We start from the raw sequence: 21107 nt of genomic DNA on the forward strand, positions 1-21107 counted from the left end.
CAACAAGAATTACTAGAGGAAAACATTCCAAATTATGTGCAAATAATTTAAAGTGCAAATAAATTTATTTAGAAAGCTTTTATTAATCAAGTTGAATAAAAATGTATAACTATACTACATTTCCAAATTATATATGTTTGACTATATATACATAATTTTTCTTGGATTTAATTACCATTTGCTTACTTCAATTTCTCAGAAATATTTCTGCTTGTGTACTTTTGCAAATTAACTAGGAGAACATCAAAGAAAAATCTTATAAACTAAGACAAATTCCATTTCATTAGTTTTAGTCTTCTCTTCCTTTGACTTCTTAGAGCATTAAATATTGCTGACAACTCTACCCTTCTGTATACTTTCTTCTCTCTTGATATTTCTGACATTATATTTTCTGGATTTTTCTCCAAGCTCCATGGTGCCACAATTATCTTTTACTTTTAGAGAAAAAAAGGAAGGCAACCAATAGAGAAAAGTATTGTAGTTCTGGGTAGCAAATAAAATAATGCCTTATGGTTCTATTCATTCATCTTTTTTTTTGAGAAAGGAAAGAACATATGAAGGGCTCAGGGCAATCAAATTTGAATTTCTGTTTCTGTTAGTGTCTTCATCTAAAAGATTCTGGTGGTAGAATAGATGACATCTATATTTCTTTACAGTTTCAAATTTTTCATTGTCTTCCTCAGCTGTGGCTTTTTCTTTATTTCCTCCTTAAGTATTATTGTACCCCTAAATTGTTTTCTATCCCTTTTTCTTTTTCTCTTGATATACTCTTACACTTAGCAATCTCATCAAGTTTCATAGATTCATCTACCATATTTTAGGGTAGCTTCCAAATTTCTTTTCTCCTGTTTTCTTATAAGCTCAAGACACAAAAATATAATTTACAGAAATCTTTACCTGGATATCTCATTGGTACTGAATCTACCTTTCCAGTGCATTTCAGTGGCTGCAACAATTTTGACACCCTTTTTTCTGCTAATGGCACCATCATCCTTCTACTTATTCATGTTTGAAATTTGTTTGTTTTTCTCTCATATTCTCTACATGGAATTGCCAACTATATCCTATAATCTTTTCTTCTACAATACATTTTTTATTTTACATTTTTTATTTTTTTTAGCTATCACCTCCTTTATATCCCTATTGCAAAAATCCTAATTCAAATTGTCATTATCTTTGTTGAAAAATTTATTACAATAATCTCCCAAGTTATGTGTTTTGTCCCTTAAAATTTACTGTTCCATTTTCTTTTTTTTTAAATTTTATTTATTTAAGGCAATGAGATTAGGTGAGTTGCCCAAGGCCATGCAACTAGGTAATTATAAAATGTCTGAGCTCAAATTTGAACTCAGGTCCTCTTGACTCCAGGGCCAGTGCTCTGTCCACTGCACCACTTAGCTGCCTTCTGTTCCATTTTCTTAATTAGATTTAGCATATTGAAATACTACAAGCAAAGTTTTGCTCCAAATTTTTGATGGCTCTTTAGATCCTTAGATAGGATATAATTTCCTTAGCCTTGCATTCAAGGCTATTCTATCATGTTTTTTGCTATGTTTTCCTGATTTACATATTACCCTCCATCATGCACCTTATTTTCAGGAAAACTCAAATGAACCCATTGTCCAAGCATTTCTATTTTCACAACTTTCCTCTATACATAGAATGTTACCTCAATATCCACCTTTTGAAATCTTATACAACTTTTTGCTATTACTATATTCTCTGAGTTTTAATTGTATGCTGTTCTTTTTTTAATGCACTTGTGGTATTTCATTTTATATTATTTTAATTGGCACATCACCAGCAGAAATCCTAAGGAAGCACTTTATATAAAATTATAATATAATATATTATATATATATATATATATATATATATATATATATATATATATATATATATATACACTCAGACTTTAGGGGAACACTTTGAACATAGAAAGCATGCAATAAATAGTTTCTGAAGAAAACTGATTGCTTTCTAATAAATACCATCTTTAATGGTAGAATCATAGAAGTCATTTATTGCTCATTTATTCATAAAATTCAACATGAAGATAACTTTTATTGAACTGAATATGACTGCACCTAGATTATTTCCCCAAACATTAGAAACTAAAATTATTAAATATATTCAGAAAATTATATTATATATTCATGGAAGTGACTGTGGTACTCTATATCTAGTGGTTGTGAAAAAATACACTGAAAAAACTTTTAGGGGAAAATGTCCAACTTTTACATTAACAACATATTTGCCTGAGAAGATAAAAGTATTATTTAGATTACTTAAAAAGTGGGATTGTGAAGCTATTTATCTAAATTGAATTAAGTATGGTAATAGTAAAATAGGTTTTCAATATTGTATCAATTTAGCTTAGACTTTGTAAGTATATGCAGAACTATCACGTCACTGATTCTTCCAGTATGATTCCTGCAATTATAAATTAGGATTATTTATGAGTTTGTTTTTTAACTGTTACCTGTTTATTATCCAAAAAAATAAGACTTCCTATCTTTAGACTATGTAATATAATTATATATGTCAAACATGGAACTTTAGGTTCCACGGCAAATCTGAAGAGAAGCTTCTGAACCTTGGAAACAGCTTTTACATTTGTATTTACCTATGCATGACTATCATGAATATCTAATCCTATTTTTTTTAGCATTATGATATATGTGTATACACATATATATGTACCTCCAACTTCACATAAATACACATTGGATACATATATATATATATATATATATATATATATATATATAAACACACATACCCACATATATATACATATATATGTATATATATATATGTATACATATATATTGCCATACAAAGATTAAAAACTGAACTTCTTAACTGGGGAATTATGATGAATATTAAACTGAATATTTTGAGTATGAGAAGAAAATACACATTAAAATTTTATTTATATCTCAAATTTTGCTATGTAAGATCCAAAGTAAGTCACTTAATACTGTAGTACCTCAGTTTTCACTACTATAAAGTGGAGCTAATGACAACTACTTTGATGCCTCAAAGGATTTTTGTGAAGATATACTGAATATATTTGTTAGATTATTTTGTAGTTCAAAAGTGTCATATAAAATATGATAAAATTCTTTAATAAAGAATTGAAACACTATGAAATGCATTTAGTTCAACTATCCTTCTTCCTGAATGTACAGATTTTCATGTTCCCTAGCAAATTATAAGTTTGGATCTTCTCTAATTTTATTCTATATATACAACTTGGGCATCAGAAACAAAGATTCTGAAATTGTATTAAACTCAGTAGTTTACTTTTTTTTCTTTTCTCTTTTAAGGTCTCCATTACTATCAAAAATAGAGGAAGAAAATTATCTTGCTAATTCTGTTTACTTCCACAAGTCAAAGAAAGTATTCAGAGTTGATGACTTTTCATTGCAGACTGAATGTTATAGTGGAAAGTGCTGACACCTTGGAATTAGAAAGATCTCAATTCAGGTTCTGCCTCTATCACATATAAACTAGCTATGTGATCAGTGGCAGGTCAGCATTCTTGTCAGTAACTTAGATAACTGCCTAAGACTAAAGTGACAGACTAATTGATAATATACTTTGTGGATGGAGTTTCCACACTGGAAAATCTTCCCAGAAATAAATGTACAATTTAACAACAACAAACCTAAATAGATCATATTATTAAAATAATTTTTAAATGCAATGCTGAATTAAAAGAATTTTGCACTAGGGAATTATGAAATTCTTGAGATGCATTTCCATTTCAGATACCATAGGCAAGCAGAAGGGTGATTAATTGGTAATGTGGAACTATAGTCTGAATAGCTCTGAAGTAGGACAAATGAGGAGCAGCAGGTCAAAATCCCAGTTCTTCAAACCTAAATGTAGTAATGCTTTAAAATGCAAAGAGAAAAATCAATTTGCATGATACCTCAATGATATCAAACCATGAAATGTTTAAACATCTATGACTGGAAAAGCTTCAAAGTCCTTAGCTCTAGATTAAAGCATGATTTCCAGTTTCCTTAGTTTTCTGTCAAAATATCACATAATACAGGATTTATTGATATCTACAAAAGTAGCTATTTCTTCTTTCTAGGATAGTAGGCTAGCCTCTCATCCATGGTCATGGAGATTGATTATACCAAAGTGATAAAATATTAACTCAAAGTAAAGATCTCCAGGTCTGAATCTATTAATTTTGCAGCAGGATAAGATGAGTGGATATTCAGAGTAATAATGTAGGTAATAAATACAACAAACTAGCTAAAAATTCAAATTAGTCACTTTTCCCATATCATCTTTGCCAGGTACTAATGCTGATAATTTAAACAAATAATTTAAAACAGTCATCAGTTTTTAGGAAAAAAAGTTATAGAGAAGTATGAATTTTAAAGGAAAATTCACCTTGTGAATAGTCTTTTTATAGGTTACTGAATGCATTTTAAAAATAATATCTAATTATCTGAAGATAAAATAAAGATAGCTAGGTAAAGTGTCACTAACTGAAAACATATTTGTCCCTCTAGACAGGAATTTTGGGGAAGTCATTAAGAAGTAAACGGAAATCAGGACACTTCCCTTGGCAGCTCAAAATAACCTCCAACAACCTTGCAGTAAGAATGGATATTGAGCTCCTAACAAAGGACTGCACTACTAATCTAAGAAGCAGGATGAGCAATTATCAGCTTTAAAGTATGCTCTGTGTGTGTGTGTGTGTGTGTGTATGTGTTATACTTTTATTTAAAATCATGAAGAATATTTTGCTTTTATTGCTCTCATAAGAATAACATAGGTGGTTCCAAACTTGGAATGGATTTGCATTTCAAAAAGGAAAACAATACAGGCTAGCTGTGTAAATTTTTATTTATATCTTAAGAGTTTATTGGTTACTTCTTTAATTAAAGAAACTTACAAAATTCTGGATATGTGGTTCCCTTGATCAATCAACTACTTCTTGTCAATGGTGATTAAATTGATTGCTTTATTTGATTAACGATGCAAGATGAACCTGAACAAACTCTATAATTGTCAGACTCCAGGACCATTTCTTCACTTCCATTCTATTCAATGTATTTTTTTATCAATAACTTGGATGAAAAGTTACATTGAATGCCTGTCAAATTTGAAGATAACAGAAGGGTCTATAATGTGCCAGATTGAAAAAATCTGGAATTGCAAGAGGTTTCAAAAATCCCCCAAAAAACTTAATACGAGGGGTGGCTAGGTGGCACCGTGGATAGAGCACCGGCCCTGGAGTCAGGAGGACCTGAGTTCAAATCTGGCTTCAGATACTTAATAATTACCTAGCTGTGTGACCTTGGGCAAGCCACTTAAACCTATTGCCTTGCCAAAAAAAAAAAACACTAAAAAAAAACAAAACTTAACACAAATAAAAAAGCAAAATAAAAGAAGCAAGCAAAGAAAATCTCTGACATTTAAGTTAGGAAAAAAATGAAAGCAAATCAAGATTAGGGTTAAGTGGAATTATATGTGAATAAAAAATACCTTAAGGGGGTTAGACAGCTAAAATTTCAGGATGAACCAACAATATAATATGATTGCCAAAAAAATAAATTAGGTCTCAAACTTAAATGAAGTATATTGTTACTGTCAAGCAAGCACCTGGGGGCTCGGAAAAATCTTTCTGTCTCTAAAGTACTTTTGTGAGTCAATATCCAACCAAAACCATAGTCATGACCCCACTTTGATTTGCTTAATTTTATGAACCGGAGTATACTTTAATTTAAATCAAAAGAATTTTAATCCAATAATACAGCAAATAGAAATGAGTCTCTACCAACTTAATATATATAAGATATACTCATTAGGCACTCTGTCATGGTTTACTATCCCAAGAAATATGGGGGGGAGGTTGCAAACTCAGAGTAAACATGTAGCAATCAGAGAACATTTGACCATATATGAAACATGAATTCAACAATTCAATTCATTAAACATTTATTAATTACTTATTTTATGACAAGCATTAACTCATATATCGAAAATATGTATGTGAAGAATTTGAAGGAAAGGCTACATGCCAGAAAAAAAAAAAAATTAGTCTTGAGCATACAGATTGGAGACAGGTAAGACCCAGGTATAAATATGTACAGGGTAAACCAGACCTTCAGTGCTTCTGGGATGCAGATGCTGATCTTCTTTGATCTGAATGGGTTATCCTATTGCTCTCCTATATCCTACTGTATATTGTCTGTGCTGTGCATTTCTCAGTGGGTCATGTGTTACTTTATTAATGAAGAAAGATCAATCTGTAAGAAATACTCGAGTGTCACACTCTAGGGCTGTTTGTTCATTTTTATTCTATTCAATATTTTTATCAATAATCTCTTTTCTGCCAGAACCTGAGCTTTGACTTTGGAGGAATCATGGAACCCAAATATGAAGGCATATTTACTGGGAAGGATTTTCTTAGCAAGAAAGACTGACAGCATAGCATAACTAAAACAAAGGGAATTAGACAAAGCCAGATAGATTCCTTTTAAATAAGATCATCTATTCTTTTGAGGACTTTGGTTTATCTTGTCCCATTTATATGAGTGTGGGTTAGGAAATTCCTTGTAAATTTGGTTAAACTCCAGTAATGATCCTGTGCCCTTAAAAGGCTCATTTGCAAATAAGCCTTTGCAAAATATGCAAAACAAAGCAAAAAAACAGAACCTACAGAAGTGTCTATCCTGAGTTTCTGAAGTTCTGTTCACTATCAAGGTCATCTTTGATTGGCATATATATGTAATTAAGAAAGATCAAAAGCTAAGTTAAAAGAGCAAAGTCATTACCCTCCAACTCCAGACTCACTTCCTTTCCTTTATTATGTAAATCTGGGACCAATAATGTCCTTAACTTTTATTCAAACCATTCCTATATCTTTCCCCATAATTATAATGCTTAGAACAAGGGAATCATAATAATTTTGTTGTGGTTTTCCTTGACCAGATTACATTTATGTTTAGTCAGTTAAAGGCACCAATCTTTAGAAGGGTCTCCCACAGATGTCAAAAGAGAATTAAAAACAAAAACAACTGGAGATATCTTAACTTATTAATGCTAGTAAAAGAAAATTCATTGGATTCAAATACAAATTGTATTTATGCATTTGTTCCCTATGTTTCATGCCTCCCATGTACATAGGCATGTATGAATGCATGCATATTTGTATCTTTCCACTGATCTTAAATCAAATTCAAAGAAATTTTGCAACAAACATGTCTAACCTGTATTTGTTTACACATTTTGAATATTTTATTTCAATTCATATAATATAGTAGAAATGCAAAACACAGGTTATTATTATTCTGTTTCTAGAAATCTGCAGTTATAATAATACACTTAGGTCCTTCTGAAGGAAGAGTTTGAGAATCTCCTATTCCCTTGACTATTGACATTATAGGACTGATTTTATAATGTCTGTTATTCCTGCAGGGAGAAAAATTCTAATATTGGATAATGGAAGTATTGACCAGAAAGTAAAAGAAGAACAGAAAACATGCCAGCAATAAGTCCTGATGGGTGAGGAGGTATAATAAAAAGAGGATATGAATGAGGAGAGAAGGTTCAAATGAAACAATGAAATGGGGACTCTGTTTTAGGAAATGGGTGGGGTAAGAGAATATAAGAGGTCTACAGCTGAATTCTTTTCACCTCTAAGAATAGCAATTCAGCAATGTGGTGCTATAGAAAGAGGTGTGAGACTAGATTTAGAAAGGACTGTTTCAAGTCTTGGTTCAGCTACTAGCTAGGCAGACATCCTTAAGTCATGAATCTCTAAAATTCAAGTTCTTTATATGTAAATGGAGAAAACGATAATATTTAAAGTATCTACCTCACTGAACTGTTTTAGGATTAAATGAAGTAATGTATATGTGTAGGAATGTTTTAATAAACATACACATATTATTTTACATAGATATACAAAATTTACAGACTTTAAATAATATTTTAAAATTTAGTTGCTAATGATTTTGCACATCATAAGATTTGAACATCAGCATTTTAGACAAGTTGATACTCAAATAGAGATTGATTGATTGATTGATTGATTTTGGATAAAAAATGAATATAACTAAAAAGCTAGATCATACCACCCCGGGCTAGAGCAGAATTCAGCAAAAACACTAGATTAAAGCTAAAGCTAAAGACAATGAGATTTTAATATCATGTGAAACAGCTTAGTCTCTATTCTGTATGCAGTAAGGTACAATTAAAGCTTTTTGAGCCCAGGAGGCAAATTTTAGGAGGATTACTATGGAAGTGTTTTATCCAGGAGGTGGTTGGAGGTAGAAAAATCCAATTAAGTTAGGTGAGCTGTGTTTTGACATCAAGAAAGAAAAGAAAAAGGGACAGATCCAAGGGATACCTGAGAGCTAAAATCAACACAACTAACTGGATCAAAGGGAAGAAAGGTGTGAATGAATGTTAAAAATAGTGACTGGGAAAATATGAATATCTTTTAGAGATGAGGAATATGAAGATAAAAAATTTTGGATGTTTGGTATTGGAAATGTTGCTTGAGAGACCTTTGGAAAATATGGATAATTTCCAGTAGATATTTAGAAATGAAATCTGCAGTTCAGGAGAGGGCTTAGGACTGGTTATAAGATTTGGGGATGCATCAGTATATAAGTAATTTTTTTTCTTTTTTCTTCTTTTAAATATTGTGAGGGTTTTTTTGTTCCTTTCTAAATCAAATTAAAAGCAGTTAAGAAAGGATTAAAACAATAATAATTATATGAATTCTTCAATAGTTATATTAAGGATAGAAAAATAACTGGATCAGAATATGGTCATTTTTTTAAAAGAAGATGTGAGTATTAATAGGAATAAGGGAGAAGTACTAAAAAAGAAAGGTAAAAGTGTTCCTTGGGAGGGGGCAGCTAGATGGCATAATGAACAGAGTGCCAAACCTGGAGTCTGGAGGATCTGAGTTCAAATGTGACTGCAGACAATAATTACCTAGCCGTGTGACCTTGGGCAAGTCACTTAACCCCATGGCCTTGCAAAAAAAAAACCCTAAAAAATTGTTCTTTGAGAAATAGTAGGCACTAAAGAGAGAGAAAAGAAAGACAAAGAAGGAACAGTCTGAAACAAAAGAGAATCAGATTAATAGAATATTGGGAAAGCCAAAGGAGAACAATTTCAATAATAAGAGCATAGTCAGCAGGAATAAAAAGAGAAAGAGATAAAGGAGAATAAGAGCTGGGGGAAGAGAGGCTAATTATAATTGACCACTAAAAGACCATTGGGAAGTTTTTACAGAGAATTTCAGTAAAGAAGTCAAATCACCATAGTATAAGTAGGAGGTAAGGAAGTAGAAATAATAAGTATATACTCTTTTCATTGGAAGCAAGCCATATTAGATAGATAAACTTGAATTTTAATTTGAAATTTGACCCTTGAATTCAGAAAGACCTAGATTCAAGTTTTATCTTTGACACATACTTTCTGAAGCATGGGGGCAAAGTCACTTAACCTTTAAGCATACTAGGCAATTCCCCAAATCTCTAAAGTGTAGAGAAGGTGTTGATCTGCTTTAGTAGAGGAAGTTTAATCTTCTGGGAAAGCTACTATCAAATGATGGCTCTCTATCTCAATTCCCATTGCAAAATGTTTGATAATGAATGGAAAGTGAAATATGGGAAAACCTAAGCATATTTGAAGGTAAAAGAGGAATTGAGGGGGGACAAAAACCATTTCTTAGAATGCAGAATATCCTTATGTCATAACTTGGTGGGGGTAGGGAGATCTTGATAGGTAAAAACTGCTTTTTCAGTTTTTTAATATTTTAAAATATCTCATCTGATAAATTTCAATAGATTGTATTGTTTCCAACATCATGGATTTAATCTAAACCTTGGCAATGCTGTAAGTAACATTCAACAATCAACCCACACAAGCATGTTTGTATTTTCTCCTTTTTATTGCAATTGTTGTGTTTCAAATCCTTTCCTCAATTAAATTAAAATGTTATCTTCAAAAAGGATATAAATGATAATTTCTTGTTTATTGGTAAGATGAAATTATATGTGAGAGAAACAGGAGAGAATGAAGGTCAAGAAGGAAAGTATAGTTTCTTGTAAAACTTTTAATCCTCATATAATAAGGAAAAATCTCTGGAATACTTTTTATGTTTTACATTTTAGAAATTATCCTATTGAAAAGATTTTATTTTTTTGCAAGGCAACCGGAGGTTAAGTGGCTTGCCCAAGTCCACACAGCTAGGTAATTATTAAGTGTATGAGACCGGATTTGAACCCAGGTACTCCTGACTCCAGGGCTGGTGCTGTATACACTGCACCACCTAGCCATCCCCTGAAAAGAATTTCTTAAAAGGACACAAAACATTAGCAAATTAGAGCCCTGAAATAGTATACCTTTGTTGTTGTCCATTCCTCCTACAGCATACAGGGTTCCAACAGTAGATTTTCTTGGTTTAGTTCTTGGACTTTGCATTAAAGTTCTTCTTTCAGGCAACAAATGGTACTTCATGGCTTCCAGAATCAGTTTTTGACATTCTAGATCATCTTTAAATAAAGCATGGTTTTCAAGGTCAGCCAAAATCTGTGAATAATGAAGCAATTCATTATTAATAATGATTTTGATGGTTAAAAATCAATAATGCAGAGTAACAAGAGATTCAATAGAATGCAATATTGTCATTAAAACCTGAGTAAATTATACATTTTTTCACTAAAGGAAGCATGGTAACTATATATCTCAATACTTCCTTTAACCATAGTTTAACAGAGGCTAAAGGAAATTTCAGAAGTTACTTGAGACACTCCTCTCTTATTACTAAAATTAAAAAAAATAAAAAGAAATGTCTTTGCTATCTTTAAGTAGATAAATTAGTATTTTTTTTAGGGGTTTGCAAGGCAAATAGGGTTAAGTGGCTTGTCCAAGGCCACATAGCTAGGTAATTATTAAGTGTCTGAGGTTGGATTTGAACTCAGGTACTCCTGACTCCAGGGCTGGTGCTCTATCCACTGCACCACCTAGCTGCCCCTTAAGTAGATAAAGTAATGAATATTTCTGAATAATTCAATTCTTCCAGGAAATGTTTATTATGTCTCATTGAAGTCCTTGCTAGTATCATTCAGAGCATGTTTTCCATTCTTTGTGAAACTGTCCCTCTTCTCATTACAATTCTTGATATAATTGAAGATTCTTAATAAGTCATTTCATTGTCTCCTCAACTTAAAGTCAGAAAGATCTTTGATAAAGTGCAGTCTCTATTGTGCTGGAAAATGCCATCCACAATCAGAGAAAAAAAGCTAGTCTGAATGTAGAGCAAAACCTACTATTTTCACTTTTGAAAACTTCTTTAATTTTTTTTTTATTTGTTTCTCATGAATTTTTTTAACCTTTTAATTCTAATTCTTCTTTCACAACATGACTGATATGGAAATATGCTAAACACAATTGTATATGTCCTACATAAAATTTGCTAGTACTTAATGCTATGGGAAGGAGGAAGGAAAGAGAGTGCTAGAAATATGTGGAACTCAAAAGCTTACAAAAAGATGAATGTTAAAAAGTATCTTTACATAAAAGATAAAAAAAGTTCAGTCTTTAATTTTCTCTGTCTGTAATATGAAAAAATTATTCAAATTCTCAAAGATGTAGTTTACTTAAACTTTAAAAGGGGATAAGCGTACTTATGTTTTCTATCTAATAGGGCTTTTGATGCTTAAATGACATAATATTTGCAAATGTTAAAGTATATTATGGCAACCATATTTACTTTAGACAAAATTAAACATTCAGTCGTTAATAGATATCTTTGGAGGACCATTCTGACTACAATTGTTTATTGAACTGATCTATTATATCCAATCTTCATGGTGACATTCATCTTCTTCATTTTTATTCCTTTTCCTATCATTAGATTAGATTAGGGAATTCTTAAGCTGGGGTCTATAAATTAATATAGATAATAAAATATATATATATATAAAATAATATATTTAAAATAATTTGTTAACTATATTTCAATATGGTTAGTTTACTTCAAAATCATTTATTTTATTTTGCACATTCAAAAATATTATTTTAAGGTTCTATAAGATTAATCAGAATGCTAAGGGGAGTTTGTGTCAATTAGATACTCATCATTTTATAACTGTATTATCAAGTAATAAATATTTAGAGTGGCACCAAGTTATTGTGTATTAAATTGGCCTCAAAAATAGGAAGACCTGAGTCCAAGACCTAGCTGTGGCACTTAACGATTATTCAATCACTGACAAGTAACTTGACCTGTGAGTTCTGCAGTCAACTTTCTAAGACTATAAATTTTAGAGATGGTACTAATCTGCATTGGTTTCATCATCCAAGAGCTCCTATAGCAGTGAAATCAAAGATTCAGTTCCTATACCATGACAAATATTTACTGAATTCATAGAATCTCTTAGTAGGAAAGGATATAAGAGTCCATGCTATCTATGTAACCAGTGATGACAAAACTTTGGCCTTAAATTCAGGCTCCCTATTTGTCTGAGGCCAGGTACTGCAAAGAAGTAAATTATTCTTGCCTATCCTCCTATATTGTCCATTGAAAGCATCCATGTGTCTAAGAAGGTCATATTAAACTATGAAATGCTGAAGAATAATTGATCTGTCCTTGTGTAACACAAGAGGGAAGAGGTATAATCTATGGTAAGTTTTCATCTTTTGGAACTTCTGGAAAAAAGGTAGAGTATTCTCACCTAATGTTGGTAGTCATCTAAAGATATCAGCAGAATAGGAGTTTTGAGGAAATTTTTTAAATGGCAAAAGGGCATATATTAATATATCTTAATATATATTAATATAACATGCTAGGAGAGGTTCTAAAACATTTAGAAACACTATGGAATAGCAGAAAAAAAGTAAATAAATTGGAATTAGACCTTAGTCTGAGTTTTGACTTTCAGACATATTTAGCTGTGTTAATTGGAACAAATTCCCTAACTTTTCCCAATCCTTTTATTCCTAAAACATAAAATAGGAACATTCTTTTTATTAATTAGTATGTTTGTTGTTAGGAAACTATCACTCTAAATACCAAGGTTATATCGTAAAGAAGAATCATAGTATTGTGAATGTAATTGGCCTCAAAGCTACAAAGACTAAGACTAAGACCTACATTTGACATATTGCTTGTATGACAATGGACAAGTAACTTAATCCATAGATTCTCTAGTCAAATTCAAAGCATTATTATTATTATTATCATTTTTATTAATATTATTGTAAGTCAAGGTCACTCCTTCTTGCATCTTATTATCTAATTGTGACATTGACAAGTTCTGATGGCATAAATCAGTGTTGACTCGAATAGTTATAAAAAAGATTTAATGGGGAAATTGAGATGTGGGATGAGATTTGATAATGGATTGAGTTTGGTTCGAAATAAAAGAAGAAAAGGGGCATCCTTAATGGGGAAAGGAACATTATTTTTTGTTGTTTTATTTTATTTTTCCAATTATATGTTCTGAAAATTCTTCAACATTCATCCAAATGCATATGCGTATTTTAAGTTACATAATTTCCTTCCATCCTCCCTTCCCATCCCCCCCTCCCTCATCTACAAATACTCAGGTGAATATTGTACAAATATATTTGTATTAAATATGTTTGCAGATCAGTCATTTTGGGTATGAGGAATTAGGATTAAGGGAAAAGAAAGAAAACCATGAGATAGAAAAGTTTTTTGGGGGGGCTTGCAAGGAAAATGGGGTTAAGTAGCTTGCGCAAGGCCACACAGCTAGGTAATTATTAAGCGTCTGAGGCTGGATTTGAACCCAGGTACTCCTGACTCCAGCACTGGTGCTCTATTCACTGCACCACCTAGCCACCCCAAGGAAAGTGTTTTTTTTAAAAAGTGAATGCAGTGTTCATTCATATTCTGAAGGTTTTTCCTGCTTTGTTTTGTTTATTTTGTTTTTCTTCCTCTGGATGGGGATAGCATTGTCCATAGTCAGTCTAATAGAGTTGTCCTAGTTCTCTGAACTGCTGATAGGAGCTACTTCCATCAGGGTTGGTCAACTCACAATGTTCTTAATGTGTACATTGGTTCTGCTCCCTTCTCTCTGCATCAGTTCCTCATTCCATGCATCTCTAGAGTCTGACCATTTATGGTTTCTTATAGAACAATAATATTCCACAGTATTCATGTACCATAACTTGTTTAGTCATTGCCCAATTGAAAGAGACGAATGAAAAATAGAAAAATTAGGAGCAAAAAGTGAGAGAAAAGGAAGGAAGAAAAAAGGAAGGAAGGGAGGAAGGAAGGAAGGAAGGAAGGAAAGAAGGAAGGAAGGAAGGAAAGAAGGAAGGAAGGAAAGAAGGAAGGAAGGAAGGAGAATTTGCTAAGTGCCTACCTTGTTCTGTATTCTCTACTAAACACTTTAAAAATGTTTCCCATTTTTTTTCCTCACAGACTTGTAAAGTGACTGCCATCATTATCCCCATTTTATAGTTGAGCACACTAAGGCAGACAATGGTTAAATAATTTGCTCATTGTCACAAATTCAGTAATTGTCTAAGTATCTGAACTCAGAAGAGAAGCAGAAAAAGATAGGGGAAAAGATAGAAAGAAATGAAAACAAAAGAAGGAGAAAGAGATACTGGGGAAAACATTATGAGATGGGGAAAAGGATAATGACACATAAAATGAAAGTGAACAAGGAAATGAGAGAGGTGTACATAGAGTGGAAGAGGAGAAAGAGAAAAGAGAAGCAAAAAAACCCTTTTTTGATTCTGTTAAATGTGAACTTCAATATAATACAGTTATCATTTCTTCACAAAAACTAATAATTACTTTTTCCTATTCACAATATTTTAATTCACAACACTTGAAAATATACTTTAAGCCCTAAAAAAAATCTTCTCCATTTAGTACAGTCATAGTACTTACTAAATGTAGGACAAAATAGCATTTGGGAACAGAAACATTCTCTTCTTTGAAGTTTCTATAGCTAACAGTGATACCATCCCTCAGGTTCCAAAAAATAATTTCGAGGGTCCTAGGTAGACATTAGGGGAGAGATTCTTCATCACTTTGACAGATAAAAGCCTCAAAGGTCTTTGAACAGAAGAATGACATGATGAAAATTGTTTTTAGGAAGGTTGATCCATTAGTGATTTATAAAATGGATTAGGAAGGGGTTAGGAAGGAACTGGGAGAAATTAAGAAACTAATAAAATAAATCTAGAATTTCTTTTTTTTGGTAATGTCTCTTGTAGGAAGGAAATCCTAAGAAGATACAGAGAGGAAGGGTGCAGTAAATTAGTATCCATTTCTTCCTTTCCCTTAACATTGCCAAGATAAATCTCAAAGAGAATTAAAACTATTAGAAATGTTTTAAATGATAAAGAAAAGCATCCTAAAGAAAAACACCATCGCAAAAGAAAATACTTCTACAATTAAAATGGCATAGATGTGAACAATCACTCCATCAGTATAGATTATAATTCCTGCCCATGTTTTCACAGTGTTTCCTCTAAAAAGTTCAAACCAACATCCTGCAGATTGATTCTAATCACCTGCTATTCCTATTTCTTACAAAGAACCTCTTCCTTGAATGATTCTGAATCTATAGATGGAATTCAAAGTAAAAGGATACAAACTCACATACATACATAAATATATACATATGCATATATATTATATATATATATATTTACAAAACGTATCTTCAATGTTACCAATACATATAATACCTTCACTAAAATGATGATTTTGTCATTTGCCCATCTAAATTGATGATCTTAGAGTTCTTTTGTCCAAAAACCTGATTACTTTGTAACCAACTTCGTTATGTTTCGTTCTGAATGAGGCTAGTTCATTTCTTGGGTTCATAAAAATATAATCCCCTATTTGGGTTGTAATTGAAATTTTGTTTACTTGTGGGTGGTTTTGGCTTGGTATGAATTATCATAAATTTTCTTCCTTATGCATATCATTCAAGAGCATAGGAATCACATAGGTATTATTTTAAAATTTCTGAGGCATCTCAGAAAGTTCAGGCAAAAGCAACAAAAATATATAATAAGTAAAAAATAAGTCAAAATGTTCTTTTAATCAAATAGATATGATGAATACACAATGACTAAAAGCAAAAAGTAAAAATAAAAAGTTAAAAAAGTAAAAATATTTGATTTACAATAAAAATAAACTGAATTTGATTAAAAAATCTTCTGGAGATGATGATGAAATTAAATAGTTTGTCTATATCTATGGAAAAAGAAAACAACTGATTTTGTAAAAAAGTAGAATTTTAATGAAAGGATAGAATTGACGGGAGTAATAAAGGTAGCAAATCTGATAAAATTATTCAACTAAAATATTTGGAGGCAATAAAATAAAAGCAATATTTCTGTAGTATAGAATGAGGAGAAATAATTTAAGAATTATTATTTCCTGAAAGTTGTGAAAAAGAAAATGATCTTATCACTGAATTTCACAATTTCAGAAAAATACTGAAAATGGATAATATTTGCAAATCCACAAAATTTATTTCAGTGGTTGTGAACACAAAATTCAACAAAATCCAAAACTACATTTATGAAATTTTAAGTGAAAAAAAGTGTCAAGATGATTTTATATGCAGTGAATGAGAAAGATGTTACATATCTCTACCTAAGCTCCAACATTTTGAATTGATCAAATATTTTTAATAAAAAATAATTAGATTGTGATATATAAACAGATGATATAGAACTTAATTCTAAAATCAGCTTCCCACTAAAACTAACCTTATTTTTTACAAAGACAAGTACTGGGTGTTTAAATAAATTGAACTTAAGTAGTTCATTGAAGTAAGGTCTAAATTTAAAACATTTTATTGTATTTTAAGGAATTGACATTACAGGTGCGTAATTAATTATCTCAGTGCAAGTGTCATACAGGAATTTAAAAAAATTGAGTAGTAATGTATGGGCATTGAGGTGGTACAGAGAATAGAACAAGGAGTTTAGAATCAGGAATATTCATCTTTATGAGTTAAAATGCAGCCTCAGACACTTATTAGCTTTGTGATCTTGGACAAGTCTCTTAACCCTGTCTGCTTCATCTGCAAAATGAGATGAAGAAGGCAATGGCTAATTATTTCAATATTTTTTTCCAAGAAAATCCCCAAAGAGGTCACAACTTATGTGATTGAACAAAAAAAAATAGTTCATTGTTTAACTATTAAAAGATACAGCTAAGAGAAGGAAAAAAAAAGAATGAGAAGAGGAAAAGTTTGAATTTGAAGAGCTAAAGATAGATGGAGAGGTAGTTAGTAGAAGTCATTTAAGGAGATAATTCATGTACCTGATATTAAAAATTTGGAACTTTAGTGATTTATGTGTATTAAAAGTGGAAAATTAGTAGTAGTAAATAATAAACTTTGCTTATCACAATAAAAATGAATAATTTTCAAAAAATTAGTAGAGGATATTAGATGTAACAATTATTTCTGTTGAATTCCATTATAAGAAAGAAAAATGTATTGAAGGTACTGGGAAATTCCAGTAATGTAATACAATAAATAAATTAAATTAAATTAAAAGATAAATAAGAAAAAAATATAAACTTTAATACTTTTCTGTGGAAATATGTATTGATAGATAAATGGAGATATTTGAGTAAAATAATTAGAACTATGTTTGGCACATACATATAAAATGATTGATATATTCTAGAGCACAATGAAATTATAGGTATATTTAAAAGATCAGAATATTAAAGCTATTCATGTATCAACAAACAATAAAAAATAATAATCAACAATAAAAATATAAAGTAAATATTTTGGATGATGGAAATACTAAATATTGCTTTCTGAATGCCTTAATGAATGGTTAATGAACAAATTATAGAGATAATACAAATTAAATAAAGCAAAGCATACACAAATTATATAATTCATGAAATAGAATCAGCATAACTTTCAAATGAAAATTTTTATTTTTGAACATAAAATTAAGAGTTGAAAAGGAAAATATATACAAAATAATTTAATACATTAATGTACAAGTAATCACAAAAAATAAGCAAACTTGCCCAAGTCAATAAAAAAAAATCAACTCAAGCTAAATTTGCTATTTTTTTTAAATTACCAATTATATTGATGTCATTCAATATTAGGGATAGTGCTAGAAACTGGATTTGTCATCTCACTGTTAAATGGAACCCTAACAAGGAAATTCCATTAAATAATACTAGTTGTCTTCTGCTCTGCTATTTAATTTCTTGGAAAATTTCCTAGAACACTGATTGAATGACTTGACCAGAGAAAGACAGTCATCATATATCAAAAAGCAGGATGTGAATCCAGGCATTTTTGACTTTGAGGTTAGGTCTATCCACTTTGCTATTCCATTTAATCAAAAAATAGAGAAAGGATAATCAATATATAAAATCCTCTTTTGAGGTTTTAAAACTCTCATCCCTATTTTCCTTCAAATTTTACTCTGCTCCCCTCACTCCCCAACCCCTGCAGTCTGATCAAGTGACCGTTTTGTCCCTCACACATAAAGCTCCATTTCCAGAATATATATTACTTCTCTGGCTTTACCCTAAGTTCAATTTTGCCCAAAGGAATGCTCTCCTCAATTTCTCCAAACGACTTCAATTACTTTCTTTCAAGACTCCCACTTTTTGCCAATAGGACTTTTTTGACTCATTTCTAATGCCCACTCACTGCAAGTCTCTTCCTCTGGAATTGTCTCTAAAATATAATTCATGTCTTGTATGTAAATATTTGACCTACCTCCTCTCCCCTCCACCCTCTCTCCTGCCCCATGAGAATGTGAGCTCCTTCAGGATAGTGATTGAGTTTTAGTCCAGCATTTCTCCAAAGTTCTGGACACACTCAGAACTTAATAAATGCTTGTTGTTGATGTTGATGAATATCAAAATCAGAGATAAAAAAGATTGTTTCAAATGAGGAAATAGAAATGCATCTTATTTTGTATCATTTTTTGCTACTTGACCTGTGATTTGGTGAGAATTTACAACTTTTCTGACATTTATTGTTCTTAATTGTTGTTCATAGTGTATTCTTCATGACCCCATTTGGGATTTTTTCTTGGTAAACATACTGAAGTGGCTTCCCATTTCTGTCTCCAGCTCATTTTACAGATGAGGAAATTGAGGCAATTAAGTGACTTGCCTGGGATCATATAGCCAGATTGAACTCAGGAGGTGGAATCTTCCCCACTCCAGGAGCCAAAGTACCAAGAGATATTTGACTTGGATGGTCATTGATCAAACTTTCAAGTCAAGAGGATTTGAATCTAGGGCTTAATTTTAAAGTCTGAACTCAGTACTCTGTTTTAAGCTGCCCTGCATGCATTGGTGTAAGTGGACAAAACTTGTAATAGGAAAGACAAGAATTAATAATTATAACAGTGAAAAGAATGCAGATTCACCAACTAGAAACCACATGAACAAAACAAGTCAGACTCCAAAATGCAAGGTCCAATAAATCATTAACAAGCAGTCATATTGAAAGGCAACAAGTAGGTTGAGAAATATATTGTCCAAAATTTTGAAATAACAAATTATCTTTGTACTAAACAAAGTGTTCTATTTGGCCTTCTAAGATCTTCACAGTTTGACTCTCAACTTACATCCAGATTATTAAAAAGATTATTCCTTGTTACATCCTCAATGGTCTTATCCTCCTTTTATTTCTTGATATATTACAATCCATCTCTCATTTTTTGTCTACACCCATATGTCATGCTCTCCCCTCTCACTTCTTCCTCTTAGAATCATTCATGATAGCACAAACTACTTTTTATGTGAAACATATTCTGATCATTCAACTTTGATTGCTCTGGGGGCGAAGTTTTCAGGCAACTAAAGGTTAGGTGAAATAAGTTAGGCTGGTTAATTGTTTTTTTTTTCTGTTTGTTTTGCATTTTGCTGTGTTTCCTAAGGGGCAGAGAAGTTGTTCCTGAAATTTAATTGGTTTCAGAAGTCTAAGCTCATGCTGTTTCCCTGTAGTTGATGGTATTTAGAGGAACAGTCATAACAGGTGACCCACTACCCTGAAAATAGACACAACTTCCATGCTTGAATGAAGAACAGGTAGACTTCCTTGATGAGTGTCCTTACTGTGTTATACATTAAGTAAACTTTTTTTTTGCTGAGTTTTGATTGATGTACAAATATTTCAATTTGCTCCAATTCCAAGCTGAAACTGCTGTGAGGTAGACCTGGTCCACAACCCTAATATATGTGATTGTTGTTTCTCCCTTTAAAAAGCATACTTTTTTGAGGGGAAAAACTGGTTTACTTTTGTCTTTTTATACTACTGCCTAACAGAATTGTGGGTCAAAATGGATGCTGAAAAAAATATTGCTTGATATGTTTTTCAAAAAAAGGAAAAAAATAACATTCTCTTTAATTTTCTGTTTTTATGGGTTAAACATGATTCTTATATTCAAATCTAGCATAAATAGGTGAGGGAAGAAATACTATAGCTAATGGAATTAATTACAACACTTGGTCTGGAGTCAAGAACTCTTGAATTCAAACAAATCTCAGACACTTACTAGTTGTATGATCTTGGATAAGTCATTTGACCTTTGTTTGCCTCAGTTTCCGTATCAGTAAAATTCAGCTAATAATGACAACTACATACCAGGGTTTTTTGGGAGGGGAGATTGGGTTAATAATTATAAAATGCTTAGCACAGTGTCTGCACATGGTATACACTAAATAAATGTAAGTTATAATTATTATTAAATAAACTATATAGGTGTTGAGTCCCTTTCCAGACTCACTTGACCTTTCCCCAGGAGAATGTTGAGGGGATGGGAGACAAGAGAGACAAGACCGACAAGTTCTCCCTGTACACTAAGATCTCCTAAATCTCCAAGATCTCAGTTTATTCACCAAAATATAAGTGCTTAAATACCGCCCCCCGCCCCAGTCCCTGGTCCACTCCCACTCTTGTGGCACTTAGTAAAATAATGCTCTGGTGCTCAAGGACACCAGGTGATGAAGGTTTTACAGTATTCCCATATACAACAGTCCCTAATGTATAAGTATTATATTAAACTATATAATAATAATAATAATAATAATAACTAAAATACCG

The 21107-nt window shown here is 31.5% G+C and overlaps 1 protein-coding gene across 1 annotated transcript in view; it reads right to left on the minus strand.

The window, feature by feature from the left end:
• Window positions 1-21107, minus strand: part of KLHL1 (kelch like family member 1) — a 529576-nt gene that overhangs the window by 152873 nt on the left and 355596 nt on the right. Inside the window, exon 6 of the mRNA XM_074192758.1 lies at window positions 10401-10587. Within this exon, the coding sequence (XP_074048859.1) occupies window positions 10401-10587 (187 nt within the window). The remainder of the gene's footprint in view (window positions 1-10400; window positions 10588-21107) is intronic.

Source organism: Macrotis lagotis, chromosome 6, assembly GCF_037893015.1.
Source record: "Macrotis lagotis isolate mMagLag1 chromosome 6, bilby.v1.9.chrom.fasta, whole genome shotgun sequence".
In the NCBI taxonomy this organism is placed as follows: Eukaryota; Metazoa; Chordata; class Mammalia; order Peramelemorphia; family Peramelidae; genus Macrotis; species Macrotis lagotis.